The 20,658-nt window shown below is 35.5% G+C and overlaps 2 protein-coding genes across 4 annotated transcripts in view; one reads left to right on the plus strand and one right to left on the minus strand.

Annotated features, from left to right (window-relative positions):
* LOC141378823 (uncharacterized) overlaps positions 1 to 19,537 on the minus strand; it is a 50,919-nt gene extending 31,382 nt beyond the window's left edge. The window contains exon 1 of the mRNA XM_073930326.1: positions 19,241 to 19,537. The gene's annotated coding sequence lies outside the window, so the exon portion shown is untranslated. The remainder of the gene's footprint in view (positions 1 to 19,240) is intronic.
* Positions 10,526 to 20,658, plus strand: part of bcar1 (BCAR1 scaffold protein, Cas family member) — a 184,564-nt gene continuing 174,431 nt past the window's right edge. For all 3 annotated transcript variants that reach the window (XM_021467686.3, XM_005159138.6, XM_005159139.6), the window contains exon 1: positions 10,526 to 10,989. In XM_021467686.3, the coding sequence (XP_021323361.1) occupies positions 10,978 to 10,989 (12 nt within the window). In that variant the 5' untranslated portion in view covers positions 10,526 to 10,977. The remainder of the gene's footprint in view (positions 10,990 to 20,658) is intronic.

Below are 20,658 nucleotides of genomic sequence, written 5' to 3' on the forward strand. Positions count from 1 at the left end.
CCCATTGTTTCCATGTCTCTGTTAGAGTGTGCCTCAATCAATCCAGCTTGCGTCAGATAAACTGCACAGTGACAGACATGAAGGAAGCTGATCTCACGTTACGTTTGTGAGAAATACTACAGTAAGAATTTACCAATGATTATTTGATGTATTTGTTGTGGAGTTAATTCAAGCCTTTCTGCAATAAGTCACACACAATGTCGTTACAAAGTTCACACACACAGTGCCCGTGTTTAACTTTGGAATGTAATTCATTCATTCATTTGCTGTAATTAATTACGGACATGTTTTCAAAACATTTTAAACTTGTAAAACTCTTGATCACATTTGATGATGATTGATGGTCACAGAGCTCAACAGATCTTTTAATCCCAGTTGCTTTGTGCACATCCTGTCTTGTTGATATTATCATACGTGTTACTATGGAGATATGTTAAAATGCAACCGTTAATCAATTCGGTGGGCGAGGAAACCGCATGTCATGTTGTGGTGGGCCTTAAAATAGGAGAGATTTGGATCCTATTTTAACGGCAGGAAATATGACAGTGGACACAGTATACCTACTCACAGTCCAAACAGCTACCAAAAGATGATTTTCATTATGTGTCATTTAAATATATATTTGACCCAATATGACGGCAATGCTTGTTTTTTAATATAACAAATGGTTTGTCACACTTCATTTTAAGGTGCAATTGCTGTTATTAACAAATTATTTACTGTATTTAAGCTCAATCAACTTCTAACTTACTGCTTAATAGTTATTAAGGTAGTAGGTTTAAGTATTGGGAGTAGAGGCGTAGAATAAGATCATGAATATGTACTTTATAAGCACTAATAAACAGCCAATATTTTAATAACATGCATGTATTAAGCCAGTAGTTAATAGTGAGAATTGGTACATAAACTAAAGTGTTACCACATATATTAAAATCACATATATTTTACTAAGCACAAGTCAGAATAAGTGTGGTGTTTCATATTTACATACATCAATCACGGTGAATGATGATGGAACATTTTCACGCATATTTTGACATTTTATTTTCACAAAAGATGTTTAAAACATGGTTTCTATGTAAATAAAATCACTTTTAAGTGGATGCAGACAATTTCACTGGATTATCTTTGACCCCTAAACATTTTACGCTTGAATGACTATTTAGTGTCCTTTTTAATGCTTAAAAGCCTCTGAGTTAGTCCAACATGAGTGAGAGTATGGCGACTGAATTTAAATGTTTGGGTGAACTAATTCTTTAAAGATGCACAGGATGCCTATCGCCTTTCCCGTGTGAATGTAGACTCACTTTAGGTATAGTGGGAGTTTAGAGAGGATGCCACGCTCATGTTTATTCATGTCCTCCCCTTTCCACTCAAAGTCAATAGTAAGTGTATGGTATTCAGGAGTGGAGAGGAGCCTGTCGTCCTCATCTTTATTCAAATGCACCTGTCCTCTCCTGATTTTACTTTCTCTCTGGGGTCTGAGCCAGGTCTGAACACTGCTGTTAGCTCCCAAATAATGCCTTTCTCACAGTTTTTTTTTCCTCCAAGGCTTTTTTCAATCTTTCCAGCGCTTTCATCTTGCATTACACTTAGACATGTTGATGACACGAGCCTGATTTTCTGAGTGCAGTTCTCACTGCCATTATCATTAACTTTGACTTCCACTTCACAAGACTTTTTCTTCTTTTTATTCATCTGCGCTTGCATTTCCAACTCCTCTTCACTTCTTGGGTGCATTTCTTGAGTCATAACTGAGTGGTAACAAGTAGTTACGCATTGGCATTATTTAGATTGAATGCACACTGCATAATTTTTTTACACATCCATATTTTACGGAATTTTAAATTGAAACAACAAATCCAACCACTGGGTTATATATGAGCAATATCTCACAAGTAGCAGTGGATGAGGAACTACTCTCATTTACAGTATTAACATCTTCAGCTGACTTTAGAATAGCAAAAACTGTTACTACTTCACAGACGCCACTTTAGAGCTATTTGAATGATTCTCTAGCGTACTGTCTAAACTGATTACAAAACAGGTGATTTGTGCACACATTTTAAGATTATAAGGCTGAACTGCATGAAATTACAATCGTGATTTCACTAACCCTGAAAAAGCCAGAGCAAAGCAAACACTACCAGTTTCTGTGGTATAAATATAGCACTACAACATACAAAAGAGAGAGAGAGACCGACTCAGAATGTCACTTATATGATTTGTTCAGCTGTAGTTTGAAATTTATGCTGAGAAAATGCAGTTTTTCTCCCCTAAGGACTTATTCTGCAGTCTCTGTTGCCATTTTGTGGCAGAACGTCAACCGTCACTTTCCTTGGTCTCCTCAGACAAGCTGATGGTGGCTGATGCACTAAATCCGATGAGCCGAAATTATAAATATTTAAAAATAATCACTATCCTTATTAATAAACTGCATAGTTGCAATCTGAACAACTACATTCTTGATAAAAAAAAAGTACATTGTCCAACAGCAGCTATTTTTGATAAACTGTAGAGTGTCCTCTGCTTGTCGCTGTATGTGGGCAGAGTGATACACAATGTAAAGAGGCTGTATGAGTGCTGTTATTTGCAGAATATTGCACGGCTATCAGCCAATCGAATTTAACAACCAGGCAGAACTGTTGTATAAAGATATATGATTTAGGTCTGTCATATGAAACAGATGCAAACACCTCACCTTAATGGTGAAAATTCACCTTTTTGAAATTAAAAAATAGGTCACCTATGAGATTTTGCGTAGGTTTGAAAATGTGTACATGTATACAGTATGTGTTTATTTTACACTAATAGTTATCCTAGTAATCCTTGGTCTTACAATGGTACTCTAAATAATTGGTTATTTATTTAATTACAGCGTGTGTGTGTTTTTTTTTTTTTTTTTTGTAGACTTTGCTCAGTAGCTCACTTTGTACAGTGTTGAAATGGGAATGCAGTGTGCAATTCAGAGAATCATACAAGCAATGTAAAATCAAGGTAAAATTATATGGTTGCAGTGAACTTTTGTCTTACGTTTGCACTAAGACACCAACAAACTAATTTCAGATTCGCAAAAATGTAGACGGCGTCCTCTAATGGATTTGTCATCTGAAATGTGCAACATAACATACTCAGAGCAATATTTTATCTTTTGCAAAAATGAGGCACGTATTTCTAAAAAGCCATTGTCAACTATTTAGCTGATAGATAAGGTCTTAAATCGTCTGTGCACAGTAGTTAAACTTGTATAACATATTAGTTTTTGGCTGAATGTTTTGGTTTTGAAAAAGGGCTGAATCAATTTTTTTTTACGGTTAAAAATGACAAGCAAAACAAACAATAAGAAAACAAAATATATGAGATCATTCGAATTCATATGAATTAGTCGGTAAATCAAAAGGTTGCGAATTGCCGAGAGATTGTGTTGAAATGACCTTTTAGAATTTGTTTACAGGCACATGCAAATATACCTAAATGTAAATAAAGTTATGCCTGTAGCTGTAGGTCACTTGGACAAAAAATACCAGGTCTTGTTTTCTCTGCCCATACTGTGTTTAACCCCATACCTGTTTGCATCCTTGAATAACCCAGCATTTTTTAAGAGCGTACAAGCAGGCCAAAATGGATCCATTCCAATTAACATAGACTCAGCATGATGACAGATGAGTAGACCCTTAGTGCAGTTCTATATAAAAAGACCTTTACGGAGGCCTTAGGTGTCCACTCGGAATTCCTGTAGCGTATATATAGCGCAAACTTCACCTCCAGGCATGTGTATCTGTCTGTCACCAAGTGCATGACTTCAAACAGGGGCAGAAACCTTAAAAATAGACAGCGCTGTTGAGAGGACAATTATAAACAATCACTGTGATGAGAACCTAAAATAACAGCCGGCTAAAATGTTCCAACTGCCTCTTAGCACTGGGTCGCCAGAGTTAAGAGGCGTTTAAATGTGTAAGCTTCCTACAGTATGTGTAAGCTACAATAAAATGCCTTCCCTGTGCGTTTTGAGTGCATCGCATGCTAGAATACATGGCTTGATTGTAGGATTAGTATAATGGGCTTTACTTTTTTTTTAATCCCTGGTTTTGTGTTTGAGTCTTTTTTTGACCTGTACTGTATGTTAAGGTTTTAAAAAAAAAACATTTATAACTTATTTTAATCTTAATCTAATTTTGACATTAAGCAATCGTGAGTTAGTTAAGTACAGTTCATTCTAATACAATTTATGTTGGTAATGCTCAGATGATATCTCATAAATTTCATATTTATACATTATATATTGTATAAATATGAAATTTATGTACCTACCTGTATGTATTTATGTACATACAGGCCAAAAAAAGACTCAAACACAAAACCAGGAATTAAAAAAAAAAAAAAGTAAAGCCCATTATACTAATCCTACAATCAAGCTTACACATTTAAACTATATGTATATATATATATATATATATATATATATATATATATATATATATATATATATATATATATATATATATATATATATATATATATATAATAATACATTTAAAGAATTTCATCTTTTATTATATTTATTTTGTAAAGTTTTACAAACTAATTTCGAGAGGAGCACATGTGGTGATTGTGGCGGTCTTTAGTCCATAATCAGCAATAATATAATCAGATTGATCCAAACCTACAATAAATAGACAGATTTCATCCTACTGCCTTATCTTCCCAAATTCTCACAATATAGGTGCAAATAACACAATAGAAATGTGTTTGTGGGACAAGGCATGGGCCGGCATAAGCTTTTTATGGTATGATAACATAGGATAAAATATCACGATATTGTGATTACTCTCTAAAATATGTTCTTTTAAATGTCTGGGTAAAAAACAAAAATATTTTTATTGTAATTATTATAATATTTTAGAACAGTAAACAAGGCTGTATTCAGGCTGAATAATGAAAATGAATCATTGATTTCTGCTGTCTCAAGACCACAGATTTCTTTACAATTTAAAACTTCTTTGGATATTTTTTCTGCTGGAGATACTGTTGTCCTAAAAAAAAAAAATTGAAATTGAAATAAAAAAAAATCTTACACATTCCCTAGGAACGTTATTACAAATCTTTTTTACTGTTTTAAAACCTTGACTTTTCCAAACTGCAGTATACCTTGAAAACGGTTATTGTCCCATGCCTATGTTAGACTGTTAAAAACAGATGCCAAATGCTTCCTGCTTAATAATGCTTTGTTTATTTTAACATCATAGTCTTATGGTTCATTGTTGTTTGTATGATGTTAGATCTAACAATCTGACGAACTGAGCAAGTAATGTTAAATAAAATGTTATTGTAATGCCATCTTAGCAGGAGTTACTCTTAGAACTTTAAGTTAGAGAGCAAGCACATGCCACCAAGCATTTTTAGTTTTTAAAAGATGTCTAATAGATGTCTAATAGACATCTAAACAGAGTCGTCTTAGCTAAAACAAGGCTAAATTTGGGCTGTTAGTGAAAATCGAATAGACATCTAAGAATAGGCCAAAACTAGTCATCAAATAAACAAAAATGAATGACTCACATATAAAGTATGTCTAATCTGTTTATTTGACAACTAGTCTAGTTTTGGGGTATTCTTTAGATGTCTATTAGATTTTCACTGATAGTCCAAGTTTAGCCTTGTTTTAGCCAAGTTGTCTACCTTTAGATGTCTATTAGACGTCTACTGAAGCACAAAATTGTTTGCTGAGATCAGACTACTTTAGGTTTTTACAAGAATTTGTATGACCAGGATAGAAAAAACAAATTAAAACAATTCTTCTGATCTCCGACAACACCGCTGAGTCTGACTCCAAACAAAGAAGCAGTCGCATTTGTTACATTTTGTGGTGCCTGGCACTTTCCATTAAGCACTCAACATAGTTAAATGCACTTACAGTATGCTAAAAATGTAACATTCAAAACGTATTGCTTTTTTTTCACGTCACCTAAGTTGATGATAAATGCAGAAAATGTTGATTGCTTTATCCAATCCACTTTAAACTGACCTGGAGAGTCTTAACAACACAGATTTGAAATGCATTTTTAAAGTGAAATATGAAAACTCTATGAGTTATGAATTATTCACCCTCATGTTGTTCCTGTCCCCTGAGACCTTTGTTCATCTTCAAAACACAAATTAGGCTATTTTAGATGAAATCAGAGAGCTCTCTTATCATCAGATGGCAAGGTTTCTGAGACATTTAACATCCAGAAAAGGAACCAAAGACATTCCATGAGACTTCAGTGGTTTAACTGTAATTATATGAAGCTACAACTGTAAAACTAATTTGTTTGCCAGCATCAGAGTGTGCGTTTACAATAGGCAAATCAATTTACTGCCATTAGAGTCGGCAGTGCAACAATCACGCATAGTTTTGCCCACAATAAACATGTACTGGGATCTGACGTGGCTAATAAAAGGCACCTTTTTACTCTTTTTTTTTTTTTTTTTTTTTTTTTTGGTGCACAAAGGTGTTCATGGAGCTTCGTATAATTACAGTTGAACCACTTAAGACATTAAGTGGTTATTTGATGTTTATTTCATTTTTTCTGGACTTTGAATATCTTGAGATCATTTCTGTCTATGGAGGTTGAGAGAGCTCTCAGATTCCATCTATAATATCTTTATTTGTGTTCTGAATATGGACGAGTGTCTCTGGGTAATAAAACAACAGGAGAGTAGTAATTAATAACAGAATTCTAATTTTTGGGGTGAACTAACCCTTTAAAAGACTACTACATTCACCAAAACACTGTATAAATCAGCATGCAGAGAGTGATGTGAGTATTGAACTTGACGAATGAGGACCAATCCAAAAGAGTTCTGCCCACACAGATTCTGCACACACTTGCTCGTGGCTGATATCCAATTGGCGACCATGAGAGACTTCTTTTTTTTTTTCTCCATCTTTGCAGCAAATTCAGCCTTGTAACTATGGACTGGTTTGGCAGTCCACTGCCGAGATTTCCTACTTTCCTGTATTTTATCCCTCTCAACATTGGCAAATGTTGGCACATGAAGGGAGGGAGTGTCATGACACCAATTTAACAAACATTTGAAGATAAGAAAAGGACCTTTGACTTCCTTCATGCAGCTGCTCGGTATAATTAAAAGCCATTCGCAGAGCTCATGGCATAGCTGTCAGGGAGAGCACTGGGAATGGTACTGCTTGTCAACTAATTGTCTATATGTCTGCCAAATAACACACATTTATCTGCAAGATATTGCAGGTGAACAGGGTAAATAATAGCTGATATTTATCACCATACTTTCCCAATTGAATGAATATATTTAGAATTGCAAACATGTCTTGTATTAAAAGTTTTCTAAACCTGCAGCTACTGTTAAATGAAAAAAATAAATATTATTTAATGAAATTCTTTTCTACAGCAATCTGAACATTTGATTAGGTTTAAAATTCTTGATTATTATTATTATTGTTAATATTATTGTTATTATTATTTATTCATTCATTCATTCATTTATTCATTTTCTTTCGGCTTAGTCCCTTCTTTATCAGGGCAACCGGAAGAAACCCACACCAACACTGGGAGAACATGCAAACTTCACACAGAAATGCCAACTAACATAGCTGGGGCTCAAACCAGCAACCTTCTTGCTGTAAGGCAAAAGTGCTAGCCACGGAGCCACCATGCTGCCTATTATCACTATTATTATTATTATTGTAATGACACACTTTTTGTGCACATCCCACCTTTTGCAGCTAGCACGAGTAAGACCGAATCTTTTTCTTTTTTAGAAATGCCTGAATGAAAATACAAAGGTACAACAGACTCGATATAGCTCAGTTAAAAAAACTGTGTTGCTTACATAGTCCATAACTGCAATCTGACCTAAACTTACAAACTAATGACATTATAAAGTATTACTGTATTGTATTGTATTGACTTACTGTATTAATGTAATACGGAAGCCAAAAAACCCCAAAAGACAAGCTTTTAAATTGTATTAGTGATAAATTATGCATTTTAAATAATACAATCATTAGGAATTCTTATTATATTTCAGTATCACCTTTCACCATGTTTTAACCTTTTAAACTAAATTATCATCACAAATTACTTATGCATAACTGGCTCCTACATTTCTATTATTATTATTATTATTATTTGTAATTTTAGGAATTCAGAAATTACTGTCAAAAAGGCAGAAACAATCTAAATTTTTCTAAAACCTTCTGATCCATTGCATGAAAAAAAATATTTTAAAGTTAAAAGCCATTAAAAATATGAAGTGTAGTTGAAATCTGCAGACAGAAATTGATCAAGTGGGACCAAAAACAACATTTTGATTAAAAAGCACAAAATCTTATAATTGAGACTAAAGAATAAAAACTTGTGGCATTAAAGGAAAGTATCGTACACATGAGCAGGTGATGTGCACTTTTACTTGTTATTATTTCATATTTTGTTTGGTCATTTAAATCTTTTTAATCATCTGGCAGCATCTGCTTATTTGAACAGCCATTTTGTTGGTATCAGCATATTCTGGCTTATCTGCATTATTCATTTTTTGCCAAGTCAAATGTTCGAATGTTTGCAGCCAGTTTCATCATTTAAATGTGCAAATGCTTGTACTCTGTTTTGTTGTCAACAAGATATCTGCAGAAATTCATTAAGAGTATATGACATGATTAGCAAAATGCTTCAACATGGAAATCGGTACTTTGGCTTACAGGAGTAAACATAAATAGATATTTTTAAACCAGAAAATCTAAAACAAAAGTCATCTTTGTATTTTTTGTATAAAAACTCTATTTATATTGTTATAAATAATATTATGAATTGGTTGATATTCAAATGTTTAGTTTCTGCTAAGACACATGATCACTTTTTCTACTTATTACCATAGTACCCAACTTTGTCATTTTCACAATTTCTTTATTTACATTTTTTTAATAATACTATTTCAATTTATAACTGGGGTCGAGTTTGAAACCCCATGGTGTATAAAATAATTTATACATTATTATTTAAGGTATTTTTTAATTGTTTTGGGGTTGTTAAAAAATAGTTCACCCAAAATGAAAAATCTCAGTTAATTTATTAACCCCCAGGTCATTAAAGATTTAGGAGACTTTTTTCCTCAGTACATGATTAAAGAAACTGCCATTTTCTGTAATCCATAAAATACCAATCAGCAGCTACTGGCACTACAGAATAGTAATAAAAATCACAAAACAAAATTACTACCTGTGGCACCTGACCATACAATTTAAAGTGCTTGTAGAATTGACTTACTTTATTTGAATCACCAGTGAATAACTTGTGATGCTTCTCACTTAATAATTATCATATAGGCTCCAGTGTGAACATTTTAAAAAAATTGAATTAGCCTGACATCGGTGATAATAACCCTCACCGGACAGTTTTTTAGGTACACCTTACTAGTACCGGGTTGGACCCCACTTTTGCTCTCAGAACCACCTTAATCCTGCATGGCATAGATTCAACAAGGTACTAGAAATTATCCTCAGGGATTTTGGTTCATATTGATAGCATCCCACAGTTGCTGCAGACTTGTCGGCTGCACACCCATGATGCAAATTTCCCATTCCACCACATCCAACAGGTATTGGTATACATCCAACTCAGTTGAATTGAGATCTGGTGACTGTGGGGGCCATTTGAGTACAGTGAACTCATTGTCATGTTCAAGAAACCAGTCTGAGATGATTCACATTTTAAATATTTTATTGCTAACAATGCAAATAAATGCATTGTATAATAATGCAAATAAATCTAAATGTTTTTTTATCCAGTATATAAATAAACATACTATGCAATGTAGAATAAAAATAAATTGAGTTAAGTGCTGAGGAAATATAGCTACTATTTAAAGTAAACAGAAATTAAATTAACTATGTGAAATCTGCCTTTGTAAGCATGTGTTACAACTAACCCTCTGTATGTTAAGTTGCCCCTAGTAACATTTTTACCCCTGGCACTTTTAGCAATACTGCTCAGAAACCATAGGTCCGGCAGTCATAGAAGTTCATACAACCAATGCTCATTTGTAGGAGAGGCTTGTTTGAGTTTTTGGTAAAAAAAAAAAAAAAAGCCTTTGTCTAACCCCATTACTTTGTTCCTCATTTGGCCAAAACCAAAAAGTGTAAGGTTGTGCCCCGCTCTCCCCTACATGCCTAAATGTATCCATGTTGCAGCCATGTGATTGGCTGATAAGAAATTTGGGTTAACGAGCAGTTAGACAGGTGTACCTAATAAAGTGGCCTGTGATGCTTGCAAATATTATTTTTTATTTATATTTTTACGTATACAACAAGTATTTCTTTTAATAGAGGGAAGAGTAAAATAATATAACAGCAATAATAGCCAGTAGCAAGAATCAAGCATGAGAACATCGAATTTAAATACACGATACAGTTCAAAAGGTATAAATATAAGGCGAGCAGTATTTTGTCCACACAGAGGTAACATGAGACTAGCCCTTTAAACAGAACTTGATGATTCCATCATAGAGAGAGAGAGAGAGAGGGAGAGAGAGTGAGAGAGAAACGGCGTGCTGCTTTACTGTGCTATGAAGTGTCAGTGAACACCGCAATACAGAAAAAACGAAAACAGCTCATTCCTGACCATACGTGGGAAAAACGAGTGAAGAATCGAAGCGATTTCATTCAGATGCTGCAGTTTTGATTTGCCGTGTAGCTCAGCAGCAGCAGCAGCAGCAGATCTGTGAAGAGCCGGACTGAAACTGCGCAGCACTGCCCGTGCGAGGCGGAGCGGAGACGCATCTGAAACATTCACATCAAACTTCTCAACCCACCGACATCTTTACTAAACACAACATGGAATAGACGGACGCCGAGAGAACCCTAATAACACAAATTGATGTTTTCTGCTGAAAAACCGACAGAGGGGAAGAAACTGAAGCGTTAAATCAGCATCAAGCTCTGTGGTGGATTGAAAGAAGGAGCTCAAGATGTCTGTACCGGTAAGTTCTTTAATTTAACATCTTATCTGATTCTTTGCGATGTGCAAAAGTTTGTGAACTGCTTAATAGGAACTTAAATTCATTGTGTTGGACACAGATGTTGGAATGAGAGAATATGGGGCGTTCTTGGTGTACTGTGCTGATGAACACTGGCTGTGGTCGTTTGGAATAAAGCTGCGGTTAAAGCTTATGTGGAAACTGAATTTTTGTAGTTCATTCATGAGGACAATACACGTGTTGGGTGTAAAATCATAATAAAGCTGTCTATATAGCATTTCGAGGTCATAATTGGCGCTTTCCGATGATGCCCGAAATAACGCGCGTGCCAGTGATGTCCAAAAATGCGGTCCAGTGGCAGCTCACAAGGTTTTGACGTCCGTCCTCGAGACCGTGAGCTGAAGCACAAAAACAAACGCATGAGTAGCCTGCAGATTTTCCATAGGCCAGGATTTATACCACTTTATTAAGCTTCAGGTCATTTTTATGAAAGCGTGAACATTGTACTGTTTTTTTTTTCAAATAACTTTTTAGCTTAAAAATGTCAAGTGTGAAGGTTTTACATCTTTACAAGTGACATTTTTGCACCAAAGGCATGAGCTTCAAGCTTGTTGCTGCTTTAAAACTGTTTTATGGCAAATTATTTATCAACTTTGGCCATGTTTTCCGAAGGGTATTATTCTAAAATATCGCTTCACTTTCCTGAATACACATAGTAATAGATTAGATGCATTGTGTGTGCAAATGTAATGGATATGGACTGTTCCAGTCTCACATATAATTTAGTAGCGTATTGTATAGATGCTTCATGAAGCCTAAAGTATATTTTTGGCCATATCCATTTTACGTCTGTGACATAATATTGGTCATCAGTGCAGTCCTTGGGGCTGTCCACATGCAGCACAGCTTTTCTGTCAGCACGGATGGTTCAAATACAATGTTAATACAATGTTCAAATAGACCACTTGGTGTTACTGTGCAAGTGTAAACCTTGTCCGTCCATAGCAAACAGCCTACAAAGTTTATTATAAGTTAAAAAATACTGTACAGCTGAGTTTTCCCACCTGCGAAATATGACTATGATATGTGATGACACATTGATCGTTGGCAGAAGTGTTGATGTGTCTATAATGGTCTAATGTGGTGTCCATGTATACGTTTTAAGGTTTGGTTTTCCAACCTGCTGCACCGTTATCAATAATTGATAAATAAATATTAATAATAAAGTTATTATTTAGACTAAGGCAAGATCTGTTTTTTGCATGAACATGTTTTTTCAAAAGAGACCTGTCTCAGAACTCTCTATCGAGTTTCAACCTGTAAGGCCTGCGCTCCACCTCCATGATGCTTTTGGCATTTCATTTCGACACACTGCAACAAGATTTAACATTTGCCCTTGTTGACAGAGAGTGAGTGGAAGAAGTCAGTGGAGGATGCGCAGCTCTGCAAAACATCATTGGCGATCCTTGTGGGAGGAATGAGGTTAATTTGCATGTCTTGGCAGCTTACCTATATATTTTCCCACTGCAGTTTTATAGGAGAACTGGCGTCCTGATGATGTTATGAATAAATAATGAAATCACTTCTGGTCTTTGCATCCAAGTGTGCAAACAGTCTCAGTAGGCCACCTCAGACTTGAACTCTTTGTTTAAGGTAACATTTAATGCCAATAAGAAAGGCGTGTGTTTGTTCAGATTCATCCTTGCATGAGTACTGATGTCCCATGCCATTTTTGACAAACAGAAGCCAGATTGCTGTTTTTGCCTGGGGTGATCATGCTTGATCGCAGCAGCTGTTCTGTCGCAAAGGCGAGAGTATGGTTTGCTTGTATTGTGCCTTGTTTTCCATGCAACCGGTGTGATTCCGTTTACCTGAGACCAACAGATGTCACCAAGAAGTGAAAAACAAACAATTGAATTTCCATCAGTTGGAAACCTGCACGAGTGTCAGGATTGCAAATCACATTGGTTTATTTTTTTGAGCTCAATCATTCAATTCCAGATTTGTTTTAAATCACAATTTGGTTGATCATGTTTTAGTTAATAATCCATTTTGCTCAGATGTGAAAGAGAGGCCGTGCTATAATATGTTTGCATAAGAATGAAAGTGTGTATGGATGTTTCCCAGTATTGGGTCGCAGCTTGAAAGACATCTGCTATGTAAAACATATGCCAGAATAGTTGTCGGTTCATTTCACTGTGGTGACCCCTGATAAATAAGTGACTAAGCCGAAGGAAAACGAATTAATTAATGTTATATTATGCTTTCCTATCAACTGATCTGTGCACAGGACAAATTAATCTTAAACTTAAAACTTAAAAAAAAGTTTTGTGACATTATGCAAAGCAAGGCAAGTGTGTATACAAACACATTTAACATTTCACTTAATATTTTTACACACCCCATTATTAATGATTTCTTATCTTTCAGTAACAATGGCAATTAAATTAGTCAAATAATTAGTAATAATTAGCTTTATTAATCAAAATTTAACAATAAATATCTTTTATTGGTTTTATTTTCAATTTACTATTTTTTTTATTTATTATTTATTTAGTATACTGAATATATAATATATTTTTTAACTTTGGTTTGAGGATAAAAATTTTGTCTCAGGTTTATACACTCACCGGCCACTTTATTAGGTACACTTTACTAGTACCGGGTTGGACCCTCTTTTGCCTTCAGAACTGCCTTAATCCTTCGTAGATTCAACAAGGTACTGGACATATTTTTCAGAGATTTTGGTCCATATTGACATGATAGCACTCAGTTGCTGCAGATTTGTCTGCTGCACGTCCATAATGCGAATCTCCCGTTCCGACACATCCCGAAGGTGCTCTATTGGATTGAGTCTGGTGATTTTGGATGCCATTTGAGTACAGTGAACTCATTGTCATGTTCAAGGAACCAGACAACGTTTTTCCAATCTTCTGTTGTCCAATTTTGGTGAGCCCGTGCAAATTTTAGCCTCAGTTTCCTGTTCTTAGCTGACAGGAGTGGCACCCCGACTCAAAGTTCGATGTGTTGTGCATTCAGAGAAGCTCTTCTGCATACCTCAATTGTAACGATTAGTTATTTGAGTTACTGTTGTCTTTCTAACAGCTTAAGCCAGTCTGGCCATTCTCCTCTGACCTCTGGCATCAACAAGGCATTTGTGCCCACACAACTTTCCCTTGCAGCAGATTGTTTTGACTTTGTCTAAATGCATTGATGTGCTGTCATGTGATTGGCTGATTAGAAATTTGCGTTAGCAAGCAGCTGGACGGGTGTACCTAATAAAGTGGCCGGTGAGAGTATGTATTCATATGCACTTTTTTGAGTCAGAAATCGCTTGCAGATTTTGAAAAATCGTCAAAGAAATGGCAAAAAACAGGTCAAACTAAAAAAAGAAAAAAAAGAAAAATAAATTTAAAGAAAATCATTTACTTTTTATTTTCAGTATTTGTTGTAAAAAAAACTCTTAAAGATAAAAAGAAATTCATATATTTATAATTGCAAATATGATAATATATAGTTAACTTGTAGTAATATTTTGAATGTTTTTGGTGTAGTTATGATTGTAAAGATACTGCGAAATTGCCAACATGTGTCCAGGCATATCTCCATGCATATATAGTAAGCGTCTCTATATGCATGCATACATCCTTTGATACATAAATTCATCCGTTCAGGTTCTGCAAATGCTCAGCTTCATACATATTGATGGGTATTAATGTTTGGCTGTTAGCATGATTTGCCTTGGCGTTAGATCTTTATCCTGTCCCCTGGATGGCTCCCAGAGAGCGCACGCTACGACTGCAAGCCTGCAACTTATTCCCTCCCGCCGTCCCTCAGAGTTCTGCTGCGAGAGGTTAAATGTGACGCCAGCAGGGAACGAGCTTTGCTAGATCACCCTCAGACGGCTGACATTTGGTGCTTGTCATAGATGATACTCCACATACATATTAATAATGTTGGCTTAGGTGAGCTGTTGCATTTCAATCACCCAATAAAGACCTTTTGCTATTTGTATGTGTTGCCCTGGCAACTGGAGGCCACCAGCCCTCCACATATGAGTTTCACTGGCAGCGTAAGTCGTAGTAAACAGCGTATAATGCTACACATGCCATGCATGAGCAAGTATGACTCCAAAGAGGAATTGCGACACGCACTCGTGAATACGTCTATGAATTCCACTCTGAAATCACACTATTCATTCCTTTCCTTGCATAGTAAGTGTCTCATCTCATAGACATTCTTGCCTATGTGCAGTCACACGTCAGCCGCCCCTGCTTTGCCACTCCTGGAAGGCATCTTTATCCGTTTTTAGTGATTAAGGATGGCTGTTTTTTGCTCAAGTACACACACACATACACTCTTACACCGGACGCATCTTAATCCAGGAGCCAGCTGACACGCTCATTAGTTTATTGCTGTCGGCTCAAGAAAAAAATATGAATGCTAGGAGCGGATGCAGGTGAGCATATGTTGAATATGAATGTAAATATTAACGTTTATGTCACCCCAGGAGTCTTTTGACTAACAGCTTTTCATATTCATCCGATTTAACTACCACATGCATTAGAATGCAATATGTGTGAGTGTGATTATTCCTCATCCTTAGCTTGTCTTAGTGCACATTACACAAGAATACAAATAAAAGGGGAATCATATTGTGCTTTAGACTCCTCTGGTTTCCTTTAATACAAAAGGTTGTGTGTGATACATGAAAATTCATTTACTTTAAAGACTATATACTGTCTGTCTGTCTGTCTGTCTGTCTGTCTGTCTGTCTGTCTGTCTACTTTCTTCAATCCATCCATCCATCCATCCATCCGTCTGTCTATATATCATTGTTTTTCTGTTCATTACTCTGTCTTTCTATCCATTCTATCATTTTTTATCATGCTGTCAATGTCTGTCTACCTTCAGATTCTTTAATCATCATCATTATGTTGTTATCTCTGTCTTATCCATCTCCTTATGCATTGTTTACTATATTATCTATGCTTGTTTTTATTTCATTAAATTTAAGGAGTTGAATTGAAAGTTATAAGTCATTCTCTATTCTGTTGTGAATGTCACACAACCCTTGTCTATGTTTATTTGTAATGTGCACAATATTTATAGTCATATGATAGATATATAGTCATAAAATTCATATATAAATATATATAAGTCCTAAAATTCTTTTTATATTGTGTAGGGAAACTATGCAGCATGTGGAATTTGCGGTTTTGGGCTCACTGATAATGTGCAAGTCTGCAGCCTGGCAAACAAACAGATCTCTCTACAAAGATATTCTGTGACTCGTTTTCTTTGTCTGAATATAGCATTGCTTACTCACAGATTCTTCATCCTCAACAAATGCTTTTTGTCCTTTTTTCTACACATGCTTCTCTCTGTCCTTCATCTTTTGGCTTCTTTTAGTTATTCATTTTAGTTTCCCTTCTTTTAACAGCATGTGTGTGTGTGTGTGTGTGTGTACATGCTTGTTTCTGTGAGCTCTTTTGCTGTTATATTTGCAGCAGCGGGGGACAAACCGAGTGTGAAATTCAAGTAGGCCCCTTATGATTTCAAAAGTCGGTGTCAGTTTACTCACCCTGGCGTTGACTGTCCTGCAGACGACCGCTCTCAGCTGGTTAGGAGGACACATACCGGTCCTCAAAGGACCTAAAAGAGTCACGGTAAACATGTCTCCTTTAAACAAGTCACAATGGCCCCTTCTTGACCCTAAGGTGTTTAAAGTGTAACATCTTGTTTTCTGTGTCAACCGGTAGGACCCGCTGTACAGTGCTGCTGTTTAAGTCATATGTGTGTGCGTGTCTACGTGGCTTGGCTGTGCTGAGTTGCTAATGAAACGCAAGGCTTTTTCACCATATGATGATTTGAACTCAGTGTAACCCACTCTTTTGTTCCACTGCCCTGTAAATCTCTTCCGTCAGCATTAGGAGGGGGGGAGGAGAGGGGAATATGTGTGTTCGCCCGCGGATGGAGATTATGTTGGGTTTGTATGTGTAAAATTTGCATGCCTCGCATTCATGTTTTGTGTCGAATGATTGTGTTTGTAGACAAAAAGAGAGATGGTGTTGTGCCTGTTTGTTTCGCAGCTTGATGGACACTAGATCCCGATGTGAATCCTCATTATAGTGCAGCTGTGAGAGTGAAAGGGAGATTGAAAGAACTGTGTTGTAGAGTGTTGTCGTGTGCAAGCGTCTGTGTTTTTGCCATTGCCTCTGCCAAATCGTCCCATCGCCACCATCGTAAATCTGCTGGCTGATGTGCGACGTGGTCATATTAATGGAGCGTCATCAATCATACCAGGCTGTCTGAGATTAGACTGTATGCGCTGGATGGGATGGGGGAGGAAGCTGTTCCTACAAGTGGACCTGAAAGAGACATCTGCTTGAACTAGTATGGTTTGGGATTCAGCAGTCCAGATGAATTCTGTCTATCACCTTCCAGTCCAGTTCAGTAAAACCCGGTCAGATTATTATGCTCAGAACAATTAGGCAACACAGTATGGATTAAATTATTTCAGTGCAGTCTTCCTTAGCTAAATTCAGCTTAGTACATTCCAGATCAAATAAACCCCAGGTCTGGTTAGGCATGTCTAGTCCAGTTCTGCTGTGCAAAGGCAAAAGACCGTAACTTCGTTTTTTCTTTTCTTTTTTTTTTCTTTGACGAAAATGAGTTATTGATATTTTTAGAACAATGAAGACCTTTTTTATCATGTGGATAATATCTTGAGTCAATACCTTTATTTTTTCAAGAAAATAATGTCTTGTTTTAACAGTAACTTCCAAAAGCCCAAGCGAAACCAAGGCAAAACACTGTACACTGTTAGACATTTCAAAGGGTTTTTACAGTAACTTACTGGCAACACTGTTGCCAGTAAGTTACTGTATTTTAGATTTACAGTATACAACTGTAAATCCGTTTACAGCATGTTACCGTAGTGTCTAAAAATGGTTAACTACTGTAAAAACCTAAGTTAACAGTTAGCTACTGTAAACCTTTTAATTTTGTCCTAAATATTTTATAATATAATTTTATTAATATTATTTTAATACTATAGACCTAAAAAAGACACAATTACAAAATATTAACAAAATAAACACTCTTTATTTAAAACATTGGAGATGCTTAAAACAAGCTTAAAATGTGTAAAAACATTACATTTCAATCATTCAAAATATTTTATTTTTAGAAAAAAAACATTGAAAATGACAAAGCACATTAACATACATGTACAAAACTAATTTAAGTGTCTGACCTGCATATTGTTGAGAAAAAAAACCCAATTGTACTAAGTACTACTGACATTAAACCAGACACAATTACAAAATATTCCATTCTTTAAAACATTAATAATGCTTAAAGCATTTAAGGAAAATGTGTGAAAATTACATTAAGCAATAAAATCAACACATTAAAAATAAATAAATCACACAAAGCACTAGAACATACATGTACAATAAAAATTTAAACTTCTGAATTGCATATTGTTGGAAAAATAAATATTTGTAACTATTAGCCGACTCAGAAACAACCCAACTTTAAAATATTACTAATTCTGGTGTCAAATGCTCAACAAGGTCTGAATTCACATGTTCAAATGCAATTCATCTTTATTTCTATTGCACTTTTACAATGTATATCAATGATGTCAAAGCAGCTTAACATAGAAGTTCTTGTAAATTGAAGCTGCTTCAGTCCAGTTTTCAGAATTGAAGCAGTAAATGTCACTGCTGAAAGTCCAAACATTGAAGAGCAAATCCACCGATCCACCAATCGTAGCCAAGCGATCCAGTGGCGACAGTGGCATGGAAGAAACTTCACCAACTGACGAAAGTGTAGAATAAAATCCTTTGAGAGATACCAGGCTCAGTTGGGCACGACCAGTTCTCCTCTAGCCAAACTTGTGCAAGGCCGCAGTCTAGGCACCGGAGGCTTGAAAGTTCACCAGCGGGTGGTCAGGCTGGCCCATTGGATCAATGCGGAAACTCATTGATCGCGTGTGTCTTTTAGGATTCACTCCTCCATGACCACCACAGCATCTGGTCAGGATTTGGCCCAGTCCAGGATTATGAAGAACTCTGGATAAGGACAAACAGACTAACATAAGCATAGAAGATGCTTGTTTAAAAAAATAAATCATATACTGGTTAATTATTTTGAAGCATGGCAGCTAGGTTGGGGTAGTTTTCAGCTGGTACTGAGCAACTGGCTCCTGCTCATAACCTGCTCACTACCATGTTTAAAAGATAACTAACCAGAATGTCCTGTTTATTTTTTTCCTTAACAAGGTTTTACAAAAACATTGTAGCATTTGTGATGGGTTGATTAACTGCAGGAAAGATTAGATTATTTGTTTTATGTATTCCTAATAAACTAAAACTGACTGAATACTGATACAATTATTGAAAGTGTCTCACCTAATCCAAGTTCTCAGTTAGCTGGTGAAAGAAGGATAACTCACTGTTGTTCATGGTTGTCATTCTCTTCACTACTTCTCCTGCCTTCTTCTGGCTCACTCTGGTTGTTGCTGTGCATTTTGTTTCATCCTCTGGAATTATTTATACAAAAAATTTTATTATTTTATTTATTACAAAATATTTAGGCAACATGAAATGGGGAAAAAGACATTTAATACATAGACAAATGCATGTATCCCAATACTAATTATTGTATTTTGAAATGTCTGACCCATGACAGACCTCAATCTGCTCAAAAATATTATAAACAAAGATGAAAAAAAAAACCCTACTAAATGGTTTAATAAAAAAGGGAAAAAGATTTTTTTATTTAGCTAGCAACTAAACATGTGACACATTTTGTATTAAAAGTAACGTTACTATATTGAGAAACAAATAGATGTACAGTACTTACTGTTGTATGAGGTCCAGTTTGCACAGGCAGGCTCCCAGTATTCTATATTGAGACCATAAAAAAGCCAAAAATACAGATAAGAATACCATGCTACAATCCACAACCTCCACACAACTTTTTTTTTATTTGTTTACCTTGGTTGCTTACTGGTCTTGCTTATTTTTTAAGCATAAGGCTGTGCTGATCAAGATGTTCCTCCGAAATGCTGTTTGTTTCTTCAGACAAAACCTGCTGCTGTGCCAGTGCCATATCTAAACAGAAAAAATATAATGGTAACAATTATGTTAAACCAAATGTCAAGAGTTGTGATAAAGAAATAATTAGCAAACAATAAATAGCAAAAACGTGGTTATTAGCATAATGCATGGTAAAATTGGTTTTATATTAGCAGATTCAGACTTCCTCCTTAATAATTTAATTTCATAAAAGTATTATTTGCAAACTCTAAATAGCGAAATCATTTTAGCAGCTAATGACTATCAAAGTACAACATGCTCACGGTCAAATAAACAGTGTTAATGTTGATTTCAAGTCATACTGGCAAGCTAATTCTGATCGAATATTCAAAGTAACATGGTAAACAGTATAGAGTCTTCTAAATGAACGAATGTGCGAATATAAAACCAACTTTACCTCTATGCATATTGTATAGATTTACGTTAACGTTCTTATAGGTTACGTCGCGATGTTATTTTCTCAAGCTAACGTTATAAGTTACTCTAAACCAGAGAAAAATAAGTTCACAACATCTAATATATATAGTATAAATCAATATAAGTTAAACGTTGCACGTTAAAA

The sequence above is a fragment of the Danio rerio genome, chromosome 18, assembly GCF_049306965.1.
Source record: "Danio rerio strain Tuebingen ecotype United States chromosome 18, GRCz12tu, whole genome shotgun sequence".
In the NCBI taxonomy this organism is placed as follows: Eukaryota; Metazoa; Chordata; class Actinopteri; order Cypriniformes; family Danionidae; genus Danio; species Danio rerio.